This window comes from Mercenaria mercenaria, chromosome 11 (genome assembly GCF_021730395.1).
Source record: "Mercenaria mercenaria strain notata chromosome 11, MADL_Memer_1, whole genome shotgun sequence".
Lineage (NCBI taxonomy): Eukaryota > Metazoa > Mollusca > Bivalvia > Venerida > Veneridae > Mercenaria > Mercenaria mercenaria.
Window position 1 is genome coordinate 27,558,688 of NC_069371.1, and position 17,127 is coordinate 27,575,814.

The following is a 17,127-nucleotide window of genomic DNA, read 5'->3' on the forward strand; positions in this document are numbered from 1 at the left end:
TAATAATTTATCAAGATTTCAAAACTGCGTTTAGATACTTATTTCACCACCAAAATTTAACCAATTTATGTTTTAAAAACAAGAATTCAATATCCCTTGAAACTTTAATAATGACAATCAACGATGGTAGAAGAGTCATAATTGACACATGTATGCTATATTTGATCATTTTAACTTAAATATTCTGTGTGGAATTATTATTTTGCTCAGTTTGCGTGTCGTATTTTTACCTGATACAGGTACGACAAGCACCTGTGTGATCGAGGACACTGAGCGAGGGGTCACGTGACTTTGTTGTGTATCCGCCATATTGAATATGACTGTACTTCCTGCGAAAATTACATGTTCAAAGAGAAGCGAATTTTAGGGTTTATGAGCGATTTTTAGTCTCGACCATAACTTACCAATGAAAGTTCCAATAAGTCCAAATTGATCTGCTTGTCGCACTGGACGGTAAGTTGTGTTATTAAGAAAATATGCGAAGAATTCAAACACACCTGTAAAGTGCTTTTCACACACCAATGGAAAATGAGGGTATGCCAGTTCAGCGACTCTAATTTCTTTGTTTTGCTATGTATGAAGTTCATGAAATAATGTTTTGATTATGCAGTGTTGATAGTGGAAAACATTTTGTTAAATTCGTCCTGCAAGGAGGTGAATCCAAATGATTTGATCCAAATTTTATTTAGGTCAGTGGTTCAAAATAGATTTGGCCTTATTTTAAGGGCAATCCTACTTGACAGTTTACTAAGACATTAAACATATGTATCCAGAGTTCTCTTAAGATATTTTAAGGCACAGTCATGGATTGAAGATGCATCTTATTCGGGGAATTGTGGCGGTTTACTTATTTTTTTTTTACCCAATTCAAGATTAAAAATTAAAGTAATGGTCCTAACTATCCTTGAATTCATTTATAAAGATTTTTTCTTAGCTGTTTAGAACTATTTAATGTTACAGACTGCAGTCATTAAACACTTAACTAATTAGTATGCCAAGCACAGGCTCCCTTTCTCATTTGTCCCAATGCATTATATTTACATGTTCCAATAAAAACAGGGGTAAAAAGACTGCCCCCTGAAAAAAAAAACATTTTAAAAATTACGAGTGCTGTAACGTGTATAGTATGGGTTAAAAGTTAAAGTATTAACAGAAAGTTGTGTATGTAAAGACTCTTTCTTCATGAAAAAACACCTAATTACTGGTTCAAGTACTTATGGGATATTTGATTTATAAAGAAGGAAGGAATTAATTTAATTTTTCAGTCTGTAGTACACAAAGTCTTGCTGCCTTCAATAAATTCATTTACATGGTCATACTTGCAATTTGTATGTTATTTATTATTTCAAAATACATTCTCCCACATGCATTTTTGCATTGACTGAAGATATTAATTTTGTTCATTTCTAGCCGGACTATTCAGAGAATAGCTATTGCACTCTGACTCGCCCATTCGTCGGCATTTGTATCCTTATGCTTTGGTTAAGTTTAGAATGTAAGTTGGTGTTACACTACAGTAACCACTGATGGAAATGGATAGCAGCTTCATACACTTGTTTACTGTGAAGATCTGACATGCAGTACAAAGTTCTGTAACCCTGTTTCACATTTTTACAAAGTTATGCCTCTTTTTCAATTTAACAATTTTTGATTAAGTTTTGTATGTAAGCTGTTGTCTCAGTATCCGCTTTATACGGGAATAGAAACTTCACATAGTTGTTTGCTTTGATGATCTGGCATGCAGTACACAGGTCCCATAACTCTATTTTGATTTTTCACAGTAACTGTTATGCTCCCTTTTCAGCTAGCAATATTTTTGGTGTAATCTGTTTTCTTTGTTGGCACAGAATTGTGGATAAATTTATATATAAGCATCTTGCTTCCAGCTCGATCCATTTCGTTTGATACATGTACAGTTATTTTGTGTTATATAATATGCGTATGATAACGATGAATAAAATATGTTTAAACCAAAATTGTTGCCCCTTATACTGGATTTTGTCTATGTTAAGCAGAAAAAAGAAAAGCTAAAAAAAATTTTTTGTAAGCTGCTTTGGAAAGGATTGACACGTATATCAGACATTAAATAAAAGTTTACTTGTTTCCCCTCCAGCTGCCTACACACAATTGTTTTTGGAAAATGATTTTATTTCTGTGAACTTTCAACCATATATTTTCAGTAGTGTTTGAGGAGTTGGACACGCAAAGATTTTTCTCTATATATTCTATAAGGCAAAACTATCAGTAGTACCTATTTTTTATGGCGTGAGTTGCAGGAGGGGCAACAAATGTATCACTTTTGTTGGCCTCAATATTTTTTTGTGTTAGGTCACCTATGTTGTTGTAGTAGTGGTGCGGATACTTACTGATTGACCTGTGGAGAAGTATTGCTAAATAAAGGTCAGTTATTCTGTTGATTATATCAACTTCCTTGAATAGCATGGTTACCTCCCTTTGAATCAGTATTGGCATGGAGGGCTTGTCAACATTGGTTTTCAATTTTTAATTAATGTATGTATTTAATGCAGAACACTCACAAGTGCACAATTCAGCAGTTTTTTTTTCTTTAAATCATGCAGTTTTCCCCCAAAATTGACTTTACATCAGGTTTTTTATTCCCCTTTGCCCAAATACCGAGCTGTTTTTTCCCCCAAATCACAGGCCTGGGCCCATCCCCTCTTAGTAAAAAAAAACCCTGAACTGTATGTAGCATTAGCAGCATAGGTAAACACTCAATGTATCAGTATCAGTCAGTCACATTTCAGCTATTAATGATTCTCTCCTAGGTTAAAAAGAATGGTAGGGATACCTTAATTGTAAGTCAGAATTGGAAGATATCGTAGCGGAAAATTAGTACAATTTCATGGCTTTCTTATGAAGCTAAACAAAGCATTACAATCATGTTGCTGGGTTTTTCTATATCATAGTAAATAGAACATATTTTTTCTCTAATACTGTACCAGTCTTTCATCTCTCAAACATGAATGCCAAATGCATTCTTTGAGTGATGGGTAGAGGTATTGTAACCAGTCTGTGGGCTTATCAATAAATGAGTTTACCATCACAACTCCTGTTCTGTTTCGTTACAGTTGGCACTTATTGTTTGTTTGTTAATAAGTAATCATAATAACATGAGCAGGTATACCATACAATAACAGGAGAGGGAAGAAAAAATGTTGAGTGGAAATTCTGGGGAAATAAATTAATTATAGAGCTTTTTAATTGCTTTGAATTGTGCAGGTCAAGTTGTATATTCTTTCCTGGAGTGAGGATAATTTTAAGTTTATGTGATGTTTTTGATAGGAGAAAATAGGAAGTGGTAGATCTTAGTTCTCAGACTATAAATAGAAGTTTGTAAAAACGTGTGTCAAAATGGTATAATTAAAGGTTATTCCAGGCAGTGGTTGTAACAATGTAGATAATTATTTTCTTGAAATATTTTTAGAAAATTTAAAAAACAATGAATTACTAAACTGTAGCTGCTGTTTTGAAGTTAATATGACATATATCAAAATGTATGACTTTAAGATTAGATTTGTTAAAACAATGAATTTAGTGAATAAACACAAGTATCAATACAGTGCCTGACCCTGGTTTGATCATTGGCAGTGAAGGTATAGTAAACCAGATTCAAGGGCCACTAGCTGAAACAATTTTTATTGAGGCACTACACTTACAATACCTGAGGCACAAAGTTCTAGGTACACTAGAGGTTTGTTTGTAGTAATCTACAATTAGGTGAAAATTGCCTTAGAAAGTATAACAACAGAAAAGAAATCATGCCAGGAGTGTTATTATTATTTTTTGTAACAGATTAATAAGTAATTGATTCATCTGAGGTGGGGAAAATATCTCAGAAGCTCGAGGATTGTATTTCATGTACAGTGTATGTATGGCTTATCAGTTATGTGCAGTGAGTGATTGTTTTCCAAGATACTGAAGGTGCAGATCTGATGCCAAAGTGATCAGTGTTTTTACCAGTGTTTTCTTAGTTCTTACAACTTACTGACAGGCTTGGTATATGGAAATGGTTTGTACATAGCATTCAAATTGAGGGGACTGTTACTGTTAAAGGTTTGGTATGGACTTGTGTATACATATAAAGAAAAAGAAAATGTTTTACAAATAAAATGAGTGACTTACCAGTATATTCTGTCAAGAAATGGATAATTAGCATTTTCCTGTAAGAAATACTCTGGAATATACAGCTGGATTATTTTTTGTGCCATGTTGATCTCTGAGAGAAGGTTTTTCTACACATATTTGTAAAAATGTATACAAATTATGATATTGTATAAACAGTAACATATGCATTAAAAAAATAACTGGTTTGATAAGTATGGCTGATTCATATCAGTTGTGAGCATTGTGTCTTGTAGGAAATATCTAGTTTGAGTGTGCTAAAAGTAAAACGTTTGAATGTGCATGAAACTGAGTGAATTGCTCATTATAATTTTTATCTTATTTAAGGACAAACTTCCTTAATGAAAGTAAGGCTGGAAGGTAACCATATGCCTTTCATTTCTAAGTTGAACTTTAAAATTTATATTTATTCATATTTCATAGTTAGTTCTGTTGATACAATTTTGTCTTACATGTATGCATTACAAAGCCCAGTAGTACAGTACTAGTACCCAGTGTAGACATATATATGAATTCAATATTTATGCTTCATCTGTTTGAGACAAAGGAAGTTGGCAAAACAAGGATTGTCTCCATGAATTAATTATTGAAATCAGTTCCAGTACACAGTCACTCAGTCTCAAGAATTTGAACTTTGTTAAATGTCATCAGTGAATTTGTATCACTAAGTTTTAAAACAAGTGGGAATATCATGGAATTCTATAGAAATAGTTAAAAATGTTCTGGATTTAATAGGAAAGCTTTGACCAGCTATAGGTACAGTTTTATTCCAGGCTTGTCACCTTGGAGACTTGGTCACCCATAGAGCTTGATTAAGGAAAGCTTTGACCAGCTATAGGTACAGTTTTTATTCCAAGTTGGTCACCTTGAAAGCTCTTTTTGTTTTAGCGTCAACCAGGCAGAAGTAAAGATTTATTCCCAGTCAGTCACCCAGAAAGCTCTAAGGTTACTTCCTGGCAATTTGGCTAAAGACTGTCATTTTATAAATTGTATCTCTTCAACCTGTACTTGTGAATAAGTAAAAAAATAACAGGTACTCCAGAAGAACTGAAAAATGCATGCTTAAAAAAGCCTTTAGTTACAGGTTGTACCACTGTAACTGTAAAGTCAGAATTTTATGCGTGAGATTTTGTTATATTAGCTATGTGCCCATCTTTGAAAAATTAAAAACTCACACAAGCTCTATCTGTGTATAAGCTAAGGCAGTTTCCTGACTCTTCTACCATACAAACCAAAACAAATTTTAAAATAAGAGAACTTAAGGCTTGTGTCTTATACCTTTGCTTTTCATGTTCTGGATTCTGATAACAATAATTAACATCTTTGGTTTAAGTGACTGTGCGATTTTATTTTGAAGCAAGAAATTTTCGTTGGAAAAATCATGGAATTATGCACATTCATTAGGTGAAGAACAAAATATACTTTGTTATACCAGGAAATGCAGACTGGATATCTGTGATAACTGAGTGATAATTCTTGGTAGACAAAATTTTAGAAGGATATGTGGAAATGTATAATTTCAAGGACTTATAATGGAACGTTTCTTTTCTAAGAATGATTTCGTGAAAGTGAACCTTTAAATGAAACAGTTACTGTCTTTGTAAGCTGGTATTGAGGTGTAAAAAAATAATCGGAAAGATGAAGAAGTTTTTGTCGCAGTTGTCGACGCAGATCAGTTCACAGTTAAGTGAATGGCAGGAAAACGTGGAACAAGACTCTAGTATTGTTGGTATGGCAGACTTCAGGATTTCTGACCTGAAACTCTCAGGTAATGTTGCATAATTTATAATGCTTCTATTGAAGATCAGTATTCATTTGAGTAAATGCAGAAATACGTAATTTATTAAAATTGATGCACGTTTTTACAGTTACATCATGTTGTATATCTTGATATGTTACATATGTCTATAAATCGTTTGATAGACTTCAGTGATTAATTTGACCAGCTGTTGTAGATATGCATAGTATATAATTTATTCTGTCTATATTTCTTAGATATCCTAGATCTACTGTTGTTTGTGTTTCTGTACATGGAAGTACATTTTCCTTGAGGCTGCATTTATAACAGCAACAACAAGAAGACATTGTCCTCTTTGTTCAACTTCAAACAGATCTGTTTGGAGACCAGTCTAAGATGCAGCGTAGTCATTAGTTGATTCTGATTGTATATTTAGGCTTCTTAGTTCGTTGTTATTTTGCAAAGTTCGAAATTCATTGGATAATTTTCACTTAGTGATTAGGGACAATGTTGATTATTTTGAACTACACATCACAGTAACCGGACTCACCCAAACCCACGCCAAACAAGATTTTACTCCCTAAAGTGTCAAAGAATCAAGACTCTCAGTTTGATATGTTAAGATTAATATGATTGATGTATGGCAACTCAATGGGGATTGTGGAAACTTGTAATTCATGAATTTCATTTCTCATCCCTGACTGGCAGGATAATTTCAGCTTTTTGTATGACAGATTCTGTTTTTCTGACTAGCAGTATCAATGGGATAGTTTGTGAGTTGTGTAGAAATGTTTACACCTGTATTCAATCACAGGTAGCCTAACAGGAACACCTTTGTAAACATTGGAAACATTAGGTCTGCTTGATGCCATACTTTTCTAACATCTTTTATACACTGCTGAAATATTACATGAAAAATATATCATACATAGGGAAGCTTGTGCAGATTTTCAGGAAGGCTTGACTTTAACTTTGTAGAGCACTTGCCCACACAGCAACTTCAACTATATTTCTACCTATCTGAACCCAATGTTTGGTTGCCCCAAATTTAACATGGTGATGTGATGAGATATTGCAATGCAGCTAGTGTAGCAATAACAACAGGAGTACAACCAGGATTTTCTGAGAAGTATTTCTTGGGATCTTTTATATATTTGACTTGCCCAGTATGATTTTTTGCCTGCCTGCACTACAATTTTACCTGCCCCTGGCAGTCCTTAAGGTCGAGTTTAGTTTATTTTTTGCATGTTTCCAAACTGGTTGATATTATGTCTAAATGTTCCAGTGTTTAAGAATTTATCCTTCAAATTTCTAATCCAAATCAATTTAAAGTAGATGCCTGCAGGTAAAAGGTTAAGTATTTACATTTATACTGTTGCTATAACTACAAAGACTGTCCAGCAAGAAAAGATGAATTCAGAAAATACTACATTGTACTAGATTTCTGAATTTCTTTGGTACATGCTATTTTCCTCAAATCGTAGGAAAGCCCATTGATGTTTTGATATGAAATTATTTCTGTTTGCTTCCAAAAGCTTAGTAAGATTGTTGATGGATTGTAGGAGTCTGAAACCATACTAAACACAATGTATCTGTTTGATTTGTACCTGGTGTTATTGTTATAAAGTCTGCAATCCAGGTAACAAAGCACTGCTTGAACCCTAATAATAGCATATTCTATACGGTGTTTGTACTGTATTTATTAATAGTTTTTACCCAAGGGAGGTGCTTTGTTAGAGGTGGGAGGTCTGTTGTTTGAATCCTCACTGCTGCAGAGTCTGCAGTGATATGAAAATAACAGTCAAGTATCTGCATTGTACTGTATGACTTCTGCTACCACTGGTTCAAATTTGTACCTAGTAGCCATGCCAGGTCAGGAAAATGTCTTTTTATGCTGACATTGGCACAAGTTAACTTTTTAGAGACAAATGAGTGACTGATCCCAGAACTTCCTAAATCTGATTTAACCCTCTCCTTAGCCTAGTGATAGAGTACCTGCTTCGTGTTTGGAAGGTAATAGGTTTATTCTCTGGCTGCATCATACCAAATTTTAAGACATGAAAAATCAACCAGCAGCTTCCTCTGTTAGCACTTAGCATTAACTGGATAGTACTACTAACTAGGAATGGTTACTCTGATGTCGGTAAAATTTGACTGTATGGGGTAACATACATATGCATATGGAGTGTATTTCAGTGATTTATTGAGGCAGCACTATAAAGTTGGGCATAACACTTTCTGCAACAAGTGGACACCATCATTTATAGGACTGAAAAGTTGTTTAAAAGAAAAGACCCTAAACCTGTGTTGATTCAGAGCAACAATTTTGAAATTAAACAGTGGATATCAGACAGATCTTCAGCTTGACAAGATGCAGGTCAGAAGTCCAGAAAGCACTGCCACTTCAAAGCAGCCTTCATGTTATTAACTATATAACTTTTTTCTTGCAAAATTTTGATATGTTAAAGCAGGTCAGTCAGATTTTAACATGTAAATATTTGAAGATTACACATGTATAGTACAGAGCTATCCTTAGCTACTCACCACGGTGTCACACCTTGTTAAAGTTTTTCATACCATTCCACATTTTGACAAAACCTTTTGACAAATAGCTTTGAAACTTTCAACACTTGTGTACTATCACCATGTCCAGTTTTAGGCAAGAGTACATAACTCCATCAAGGATTTTGTCTGAATTATGCCCCCTTTTAGTTTTAACTTACAAATCTTGGTTCAATCCTCAGTATTAGCTTATTTGAAATAGGTCCATGCTGGGCAGGCTCCGTGCAAGATTTTAAGGAGTCAGTAACTGACTGCATGACTTAGTGATGCTTGACAAGCTTATTCTTAGAAGACGCTACCATTTGCATGTGGTTATTGAGTCACGTTTATTAAAGAAAACCTCAGCATCTAATTGTACGCCCTCATCATTTTCTGTTATTGGAAATTTTCCCAGAATCTCCCAGCCATTGGGTCAACATTTGATCTCATTGTGAAACAGTTTTGTCAATACTATTGGAATATGCAGTAACAATGATCATGTATTATAATATCTCGGTGAGATACTGAGTTTGCAAAATGCATAATATACGGAAATACGGATCTTGCGCATTAATGTGTATGAAATAGTATTACTAGAAATTTGTGTAGTGTTTTGACAGTGTGAAATTGTTAAATATTGGAGAGGATCGGAAATACATATATATTTAAAGCTAACAAAAAAGGATGTTAACATGATGTCGTTTAATAGGTGTGCACACTTGTGTTGAGATTTCTAATTAGTTTAGTTTCCTTGTGGAATGTATTTACGTCTGAGGTCAAGGCTGCTTTTGCACTTCAGCAGAAGAGAGTTTCACAGTTGACGATTTTATTAGAAACAAGAAACATTCAGTGGTTCTAGATGAATCAATAACGCTCTTGCCGTATTAAGATATCAGGGGTCTCATTTTGAGGAAAATCGTATTTGCTTTGTGTCTAATCTGCGTTTTGTACATTCAAGTGTTATTTATTTTTTTGCATTTATTTTTAGATGGGTTTGCAGCGGAGGGTGCACACTGCAGTTGTATTTTGTTGTGTTATTGATGCTAACTGGATTGTAAACAATAACACTAGTGTAGGTGGTTATGAAAGTTTTGTTTTAGAAAGAATTATACTGGCTGTGAATTCAATTTTTACGATGAATGATTTAAGGAATAGAAAAATGATCCTCATTGCTAAGTTGCTTATAATGCTGGTCTTTTGTTGATTGGCAGTTGTGCATTGTGTTGAATAAAATTGACACTTCCACGTAGTCAACACAGTAGGTGTACAAAACTGACACTTCCATCCAGTCAACACAGTAGGTGTACAAAACTGACATTTCCATCCAGTCAACACAGTAGGTGTACAAAACTGACATTTCCATCCAGTCAACACAGTAGGTGTTACACTTCCATACAGTCAACACAGTAGGTGTACATAAGTGACACTTCCATCCAGTCAACACAGTAGGTGTTACACTTCATACAGTCAACACAGTAGGTGTTACACTTCCATACAGTCAACACAGTAGGTGTACAAAACTGACATTTCCATCCAGTCAACACAGTAGGTGTTACACTTCCATACAGTCAACATAGTAGGTGTACATAAGTGACACTTCCATCCAGTCAACACAGTAGGTGTTACACTTCATACAGTCAACACAGTAGGTGTTACACTTCCATACAGTCAGCACAGTAGGTGTACAAAACTGACATTTCCATCCAGTCAACACAGTAGGTGTTACACTTCATACAGTCAACACAGTAGGTGTTACACTTCCATACAGTCAACACAGTAGGTGTACGTAAGTGACACTTCCATCCAGTTGACTTGGAAGGTGTACAAAACTGACATTTCCATCCAGTTGACTTGGTAGGTGTACAAAACTGACATTTCCATCCAGTTGACACAGTAGGTGTACAAAACTGACATTTCCATCCAGTTGACTTGGTAGGTGTACAAAACTGACACTTCCATCCAGTCGACACAGTAGGTGTACAAAACTGACACTTCCATCCAGTCGACACAGTAGGTGTGCAAAACTGACACTTCCATCCAGTTGACATAGTAGGTGTACATAACTGACTCTTCCATCCAGTCGACACGGTAGGTGTACAAAACTGACACTTCCATCCAGTCGACTTGGTAGGTGTACAAAACTGACACTTCCATCCAGTCGACACAGTAGGTGTACAAAAGTGACACTTCCATCCAGCCGACACTTCCACCTAGTCAACACAGTAGGTGTACAAAATTGACACTTCCACCTAGTCAGCATAGTAGGTGTACAAAATTGACACTTCCATCTAGTCAACATAGTAGGTGTACAAAATGGACACTTCCATCCAGTCAACACGGTAGGTGTACAAAACTGACACTTCCATCCAGTCGACACAGTAGGTGTACAAAACTGACACTTCCATCCAGTCGACACAGTAGGTGTACAAAATTGACACTTCCATCCAGTCCACACAGTAGGTGTACAAAACTGACACTTCCACCTAGTCAACACAGTAGGTGTACAAAACTCACCATTCTAGCAGTTAAAAGTTTGGCCTTTGAGTTATTCCCCTTTTCATTTAAAATGTAAGCCTTGTTTGTGACTGTTATGATAGAGAAAAAAGCCGCCACTTAATTTTAGGGCAATCTTCTTAAGTTTGAAGTGAACTATAAATAGCCATCTCTAAATGAAGCCAAACTAGATAGCAATTGCAAACAAAATAAGCAAAGCAAACTAAAGACTGTCTTAAATGTGAACAATAAACTTTAAAGAAAACTTTTTAATCTGTAGAAATTTTGTTAAGGTTATACTCTTTAACTTATAATAATACATTATATTTTTGACCCAATGAGCACAGTAAAGACTAACATCCTATATAGGCTGCGGGTTAGATCCCATGACCAGGCAATACTTCTTTGTGACTGATGGACCATAAACAATTTATCTGCAGTCATTTGTCCTCAACTTCTTTCAGCACATGCATGTGGAGATAATGTTAGGAACATGTGGGGAAGATATAAGTAACATGTTTACTGGTATAGAATTAAGGACACTTGATAGAGTAATGTGACATAAAGTGTGCCACCTCCTAAGTTAAACCTTGAACTTTTGCAGGTGACCAGCTTTTAGAGTCATTTGAATTAACAGTTGTTGCTACACTGTGTGTATCATATTTATTCGAATCTTTGAACAGATGTTCAGTTCCTAATTAACATAATTTAACATGAGATTTTGTCAGTTGTCTGTGCTGTGTCATTGGAAAATGGGTCCTGTTTCACTTCATTATTATATTCCTTTGCTAATTGTATTATATTATTGAAAAATGGTGCAGAGTTGTCCTTGGATGTTGTTGTAATCATATTAGTCGCTATTATTGATGCTGATTGTTTATAAATAATCCAATATTTATAGATTTTCTATTAAATGTTCCTTGAGACAGAGTGACAATAGCTGGAGTCTGTGATTTGATTGCAAGTGTATATCATACTGTATATTGTTATGTTAATAAAACAAGCTGCTATGGGAGACAAATTGATTTTCTCCTGTCTGTGTGTGTGTCCGTGTGTCTGTCACAAATCTTGTCTGCGCTCTGAGTCGAACATTTCTCATCCGATCTTCACCAAACTTGAACAAAATGTGTTTGCCAATAAGTCCTCAGCCAAGTTCGATAACTAGCCAAATCGGCCCAGGCACTTCAGAATTATGGCCCTTGAATTCATGGGCTGTCTGTATCTATACATAATGGAGAAGAAATGCCAATCTAGATGATTAGGCAGTAGTGGGAGACATGCACTTTTCTTAAAAGCAGCTCTAAGTTATATTGTAGTTTTAAATACATACATCTTACATCACATAATTATGCTTAAGATGACTTAAGTGTTAGGCCAGATAAAACTGCATGAAATTTTGTCACAAGATTAAAAAAAAAATTAAAAGTGGAGTAAAAAGTTTTCCAGTTAAGTGCAGTCACACTAAAAATAAAAACTTTTTAAATAATTCTTAACTTGTCAGGTAACATTTTTAAGGACAATACATACACACTGATTATGGTTTAATATAGGGAGCCATCCTGTATTTTGTCCTAATTTTTAGCTCGACTATTCATAGAATAGTAGAGCTATTGGACTCGCCCATGCGTCGGCTCCGCGTCTGCGTCGGCGTCCGCGTCCCGATTTGGTTAAGGTTTTGTATGTAAGCTGGTATCTCAGTAACCACTTGTGGGAATGGATTGAAACTTCACACACTTATTCACTGTGATAAACTGACCTACACTGCACAGGTTCCATAACTCTATTTTGCTTTTTTACAAAATTATGCCTCTTTTTCAACTTAGAAATTCTTGGTTAAGGTTTTGTATGTAAGCTTGTATCTCAGTAACCACTAGCAGGAATGGATTGAAACTTCACACACTTATTCACTGTGATAAACTGACCTACATTGCACAGGTTCCATAACTCTGTTTTGCTTTTTTACAAAATTATGTCCCTTTTTGACTTAGAAATTCTTGGTCAATGTTTTGTATGTAAGCTGGTATCTCAGTAAAGACTTGTCGGAATGGATTGAAACTTCACACACTAACTCACTGTGATAAACTGACCTACATTGCACAGGTTCCATAACTCTGTTTTGCTATTTTATGAAATTATGCCCCCTTTTCGACTTAGAAATTCTTGGTTAAGGTTTTGTATGTAAGCTGGTATCTCAGTACACACTAATGGGAATGGATTGAAACTTCACACACTTGTTCACTGTCATGATCTGACATGCACTGTATAGGTCCCATAACTCTACTTTGCAATTTTTTCAAAATTATGCCCCTTTTTCGACTTAGAAGTTTTTGGTTAAGTTTTTGTATGTAAGCTGGTATTTCATTATCCACTTATGGGAAAGGATTGAAACTTCACGCACTTGTTCACTTTATGAGCTGATAAGCACTGTGAAGGTTCCATAACCCTTTTTCCCATTTTTACAAAATTATGCCCCTTTTTCGACTTTTGTATTCATTCAATTGACAAGGCTGTTGAATAGTCGAGCGTTGCTGTCCTCCGACAGCTCTTGTTTCTGCATGCAATTCATTCATAAATATACATACACATGTCATAATTGTCCCATTATTTTGCTGTCAGAGACCCATTATGTACCAATGTATGAAATGATTGAAAGCTACAGCTTTGAAAATTGACCATAAAGAAGTATTATGTTGAAAACATGACATGAAATTGATACAAATTCTTAACTGATGTGTCATAAGATGATCTAAAAGATACAGTAAGAAAAAGATAATGGATGTTGAAATGTTTCAGTTGTAGTAACACCATATATATGACCCATGTCATTTTTATTATAGATTATAGGAATGGTCTGCGTCCATCCTTCCGTCTGTCCTTCCGTCCGTCCGTCCTTCCGTCCGTAACAAAATCGTGTCCAGTCCATATCTCGTAAACCTCTTGAAGGATTTTCATGAAACTTGGGTCAAATGATCACCTCATCAAGACGATGTGCAGAACCCATGAGTCAGCCTTGTCGGTTCAAGGTCAAGGTCACAACTCGAGGTCAAAGGTTTGAGCCTGCCATTTTGTGTCCACTCTATATCTACTAAACCCCTTGAAGGAATTTTATAAAACTTGGGTCAAATGATCACCTCATCAAGACGATGTGCAGAACCCATGAGTCAGCCATGCCGGCTCAAGGTCAAGGTCACAACTCAAGGTCAAAGGTTTGAGCCTTCCATTTTGTGTCCGCTCTATATCTCCTAAACCCCTTGAAGGAATTTTATAAAACTTGGATCAAATGATCACCACATTAAGGTGATGTGCAGAACCCATGAGTCAGTCATGCCGGCTCAAGGTCAAGGTCACAACTTAGGGTCAAAGGTTTGAGCCTTCCATTTTGTGTCTGCTCTATATTTCCTAAACCCCTTGAAGGATTTTCATCAAACTTGGGTCAAACGATAACCTCATCAAGGCGATGTGCAAAACTTATGAGTCAGCCATGTCGGCTCAAGGTCAAGGTCACAACTGAAGGTCAAAGGTTTGAGCCTTCCATTTCGTGTCCGCTCTATATCTCCTAAACCCCTTGAAGGAATTTTATAAAACTTGGGTCAAATGATTACCTCATCAGAATGATATGCAGAAATTATGAGTCAACCATGCCAGCTCAAGGTCAAGGTCACAACTAAGGGTCGAAGGTTTGAGCCTTCCATTTGGTGTCCACTCTGTATCTCCTTAACCCCTTGAAGGATTTTCATCAAACTTGGGTCAAATGATCACCTCATCAAGAACTCATGAGTCAGCCATGTCAACTCAAGGTCAAGGTCAAAACTGAAGGTCAAAGGTTTCAGCTCTGTATCTCCTAAACCCCTTGAAGGATTGTCATGAAACTTTGGTCAAATGATCACCTCATCAAGATGTTGTGCAGAATTCATGAGTCAGCCATGTCAGTTCAAGGTCAAGGTCACAGTTAAAATCAAAGGTTTACCCTTTCACTATCTATAGCAGTGGCGGGGGATTTAGCTGTCTTTCAGACTGCCTTGTCCCATAATGCATTCAGTGTGAAAGGATGTAGTAATGTCTGGCACTTTTGAGAGGTAAATACGGCTAATTCTAACAAGTCAGTGGTTAATATTGCAGTCTTATTCAAGCTGTAACTTTGGAGCAATCTTTTTAGTTTGAATATAAGTAATTTTATTGTACTGGACATGGTCCCTTGTCACCTTTGCATTCAGGGTAAAGTTTTATGAAAAGCTTTTCAGTTTCTTTATATCGTCTTAACTACTGCCCCTTTTATCGTCAGACTTCACATAAGGGTTGATCTTGTAGCTTAGCATCAGATACCCTAAAGGTCAAGGTCACTCGGATGAGATTGTTAAACTTTCACATGAGTACATAGTAGAGATTGGTTTACAATATATACAGAACCTGAAGTGTACCTGATAATGTAACTTTGGTTGCAGTCCATATAAGTAATTCGTACTTATGCACAACCATGGCAGTGCTTACTTAAAACTAAATTTGGTATGAAAATATAATTTATGCATTGCTGAAAATTTGGTTGTGAGTTAATGTGCATCATCAGTGACATGTTCAGAATTATTTTGGGGGTAATTTGAGAATATGGTATGCTAAAATACACATTGTGTACATCTAGGAGAACCTAAAATTATGGCAAATATTTCCCAGTCTTTCAGCATTTTTGCTCAGTCTTGCTGTAATATTTCCCAGTATTGCCCAGTCTTACAGTAATATTGCCTTGTCTTGCAGTAACATGTTAATGCCCTATCTTGCAGTGATGTTGCCGAACCTTGTGGTATTACTGTCATATCTTCCAGAAATATTGTCCAATCTTGCAGTAATATTGCTCTATCTTGCGGTAGTATTGCCCAATCTTGCTGTTATTTGCCCAGTCTTAAAGCAATATTGCCCTGTCTTGCAGTAATGTTGCCCTATCTTGCTGAAATGTTGCCCAATTTTGCAGAAATGCTCTCCTATCTAGTAGGAATATTGACCTATCTTGCAGTTACATTGCCCAGTCTTGCAGTAATATTGCCCATATTGCCCAGCCTTGCAGTAATATTGCCCTACCTTGCAGTAATATTGCCCAACCTTGCAGTAATATTGACCTGTCTTGCAGTTACATTGCCCAGTCTTGCAGTAATATTGCCCATATTGCCCAACCTTGCAGTAATATTGCTCTACCTTGCAGTAATATTGTCCAACCTTGCAGTAATGTATTCCCTATCTTGCAGTAATATTGCCCTATCTTGCAGTAATATTGCCCTATCTTACAGTATTATTTCCCAGTCTTGCAGTAATATTGCCCTATCTTGCAGAAATATTGCCCTATCTTGCTCTAATATTTCCCAGTCTTGCAGTAATATTTCCCAGTCTTGCAGTAATATTGCCCTATCTTGCAGTAATATTGCCCTGTCTTGCAGTAATATTTCCCAGTCTTGCAGAAATATTGCCCTTTCTTGCGGTAATATTGCAAAGTCTTGCAGTTATTTGTTAGAAAAAGATCGACTAGACACTAGCTCAGCACAAATTTCAGTGACAATGAGAATGTACCATATTTCATGCATGATTTCTTCATGATTTATTAAATAGCAATTTAATGACATTTAATTTTGTCTCATGACTTTCTCAGAAATGTGTCTGCTAAAAGATCTGGGATTGTCTTGGGAAGATATTCCAGTTTCAAAGTGACATTGAAGCCAGTTGTATGATAAATGTTGTTGACATCTATGAATATCGACTATTGAATTGTATTGCTTGTAGTTGTACAAAGCCAGACTTTATTACAAAAGGTTTTATCAATTGTGGGTCTTGTGGCAAAGAAGAATAAATTCTAATAATATTTTGTTGCCTTGGCACTGAATTGCTATTGTTTATTAACTGCATATAATATTTAATGATTCTTTTTTATGCCCCCGGCATCTACTGATGCGGGAGGCATTCTAGTGATTGTCCTGTCCATCCGTTCGTTCGTCCGTTTGTACGAGGTTAACCAAATGGGACCGTTTCGTCTAGCATCAATACCCCTTACTAGAATGACGATACTAATGCAGATGTAACCTGTGACCATTCCTCATCTTCAGACATCACCTGACCTCAGTTTGACCTTGACCTCATTTCGGACTTAGGTTGCTTTATATGGGCCATCTCTTGGTTAACCAAATGGGACCGTTTCGTCTAGCATCAATACCGCTTACAAGAATGAATTGATA

The 17,127-nt window shown here is 35.9% G+C and overlaps 1 protein-coding gene across 2 annotated transcripts in view; it reads left to right on the plus strand.

The window, feature by feature from the left end:
* Positions 1 to 293: 293 nt before the first annotated feature.
* The window catches only part of LOC123530832 (tyrosine-protein phosphatase non-receptor type 4-like), a 149,325-nt gene continuing 132,491 nt past the window's right edge, over positions 294 to 17,127 (plus strand). The window contains exon 1 of one of the 2 annotated variants that reach the window (XM_053518788.1): positions 294 to 453. Coding sequence is in view for 1 of the 2 variants with exons in the window: in XM_053518785.1 (XP_053374760.1) it covers positions 5,782 to 5,911 (130 nt within the window). In the remaining variant the exon portion in view is untranslated. Of the gene's footprint in view, positions 454 to 5,511; positions 5,912 to 17,127 lie in introns of those variants that run through there. The other variant, XM_053518785.1, reaches the window with a different exon arrangement.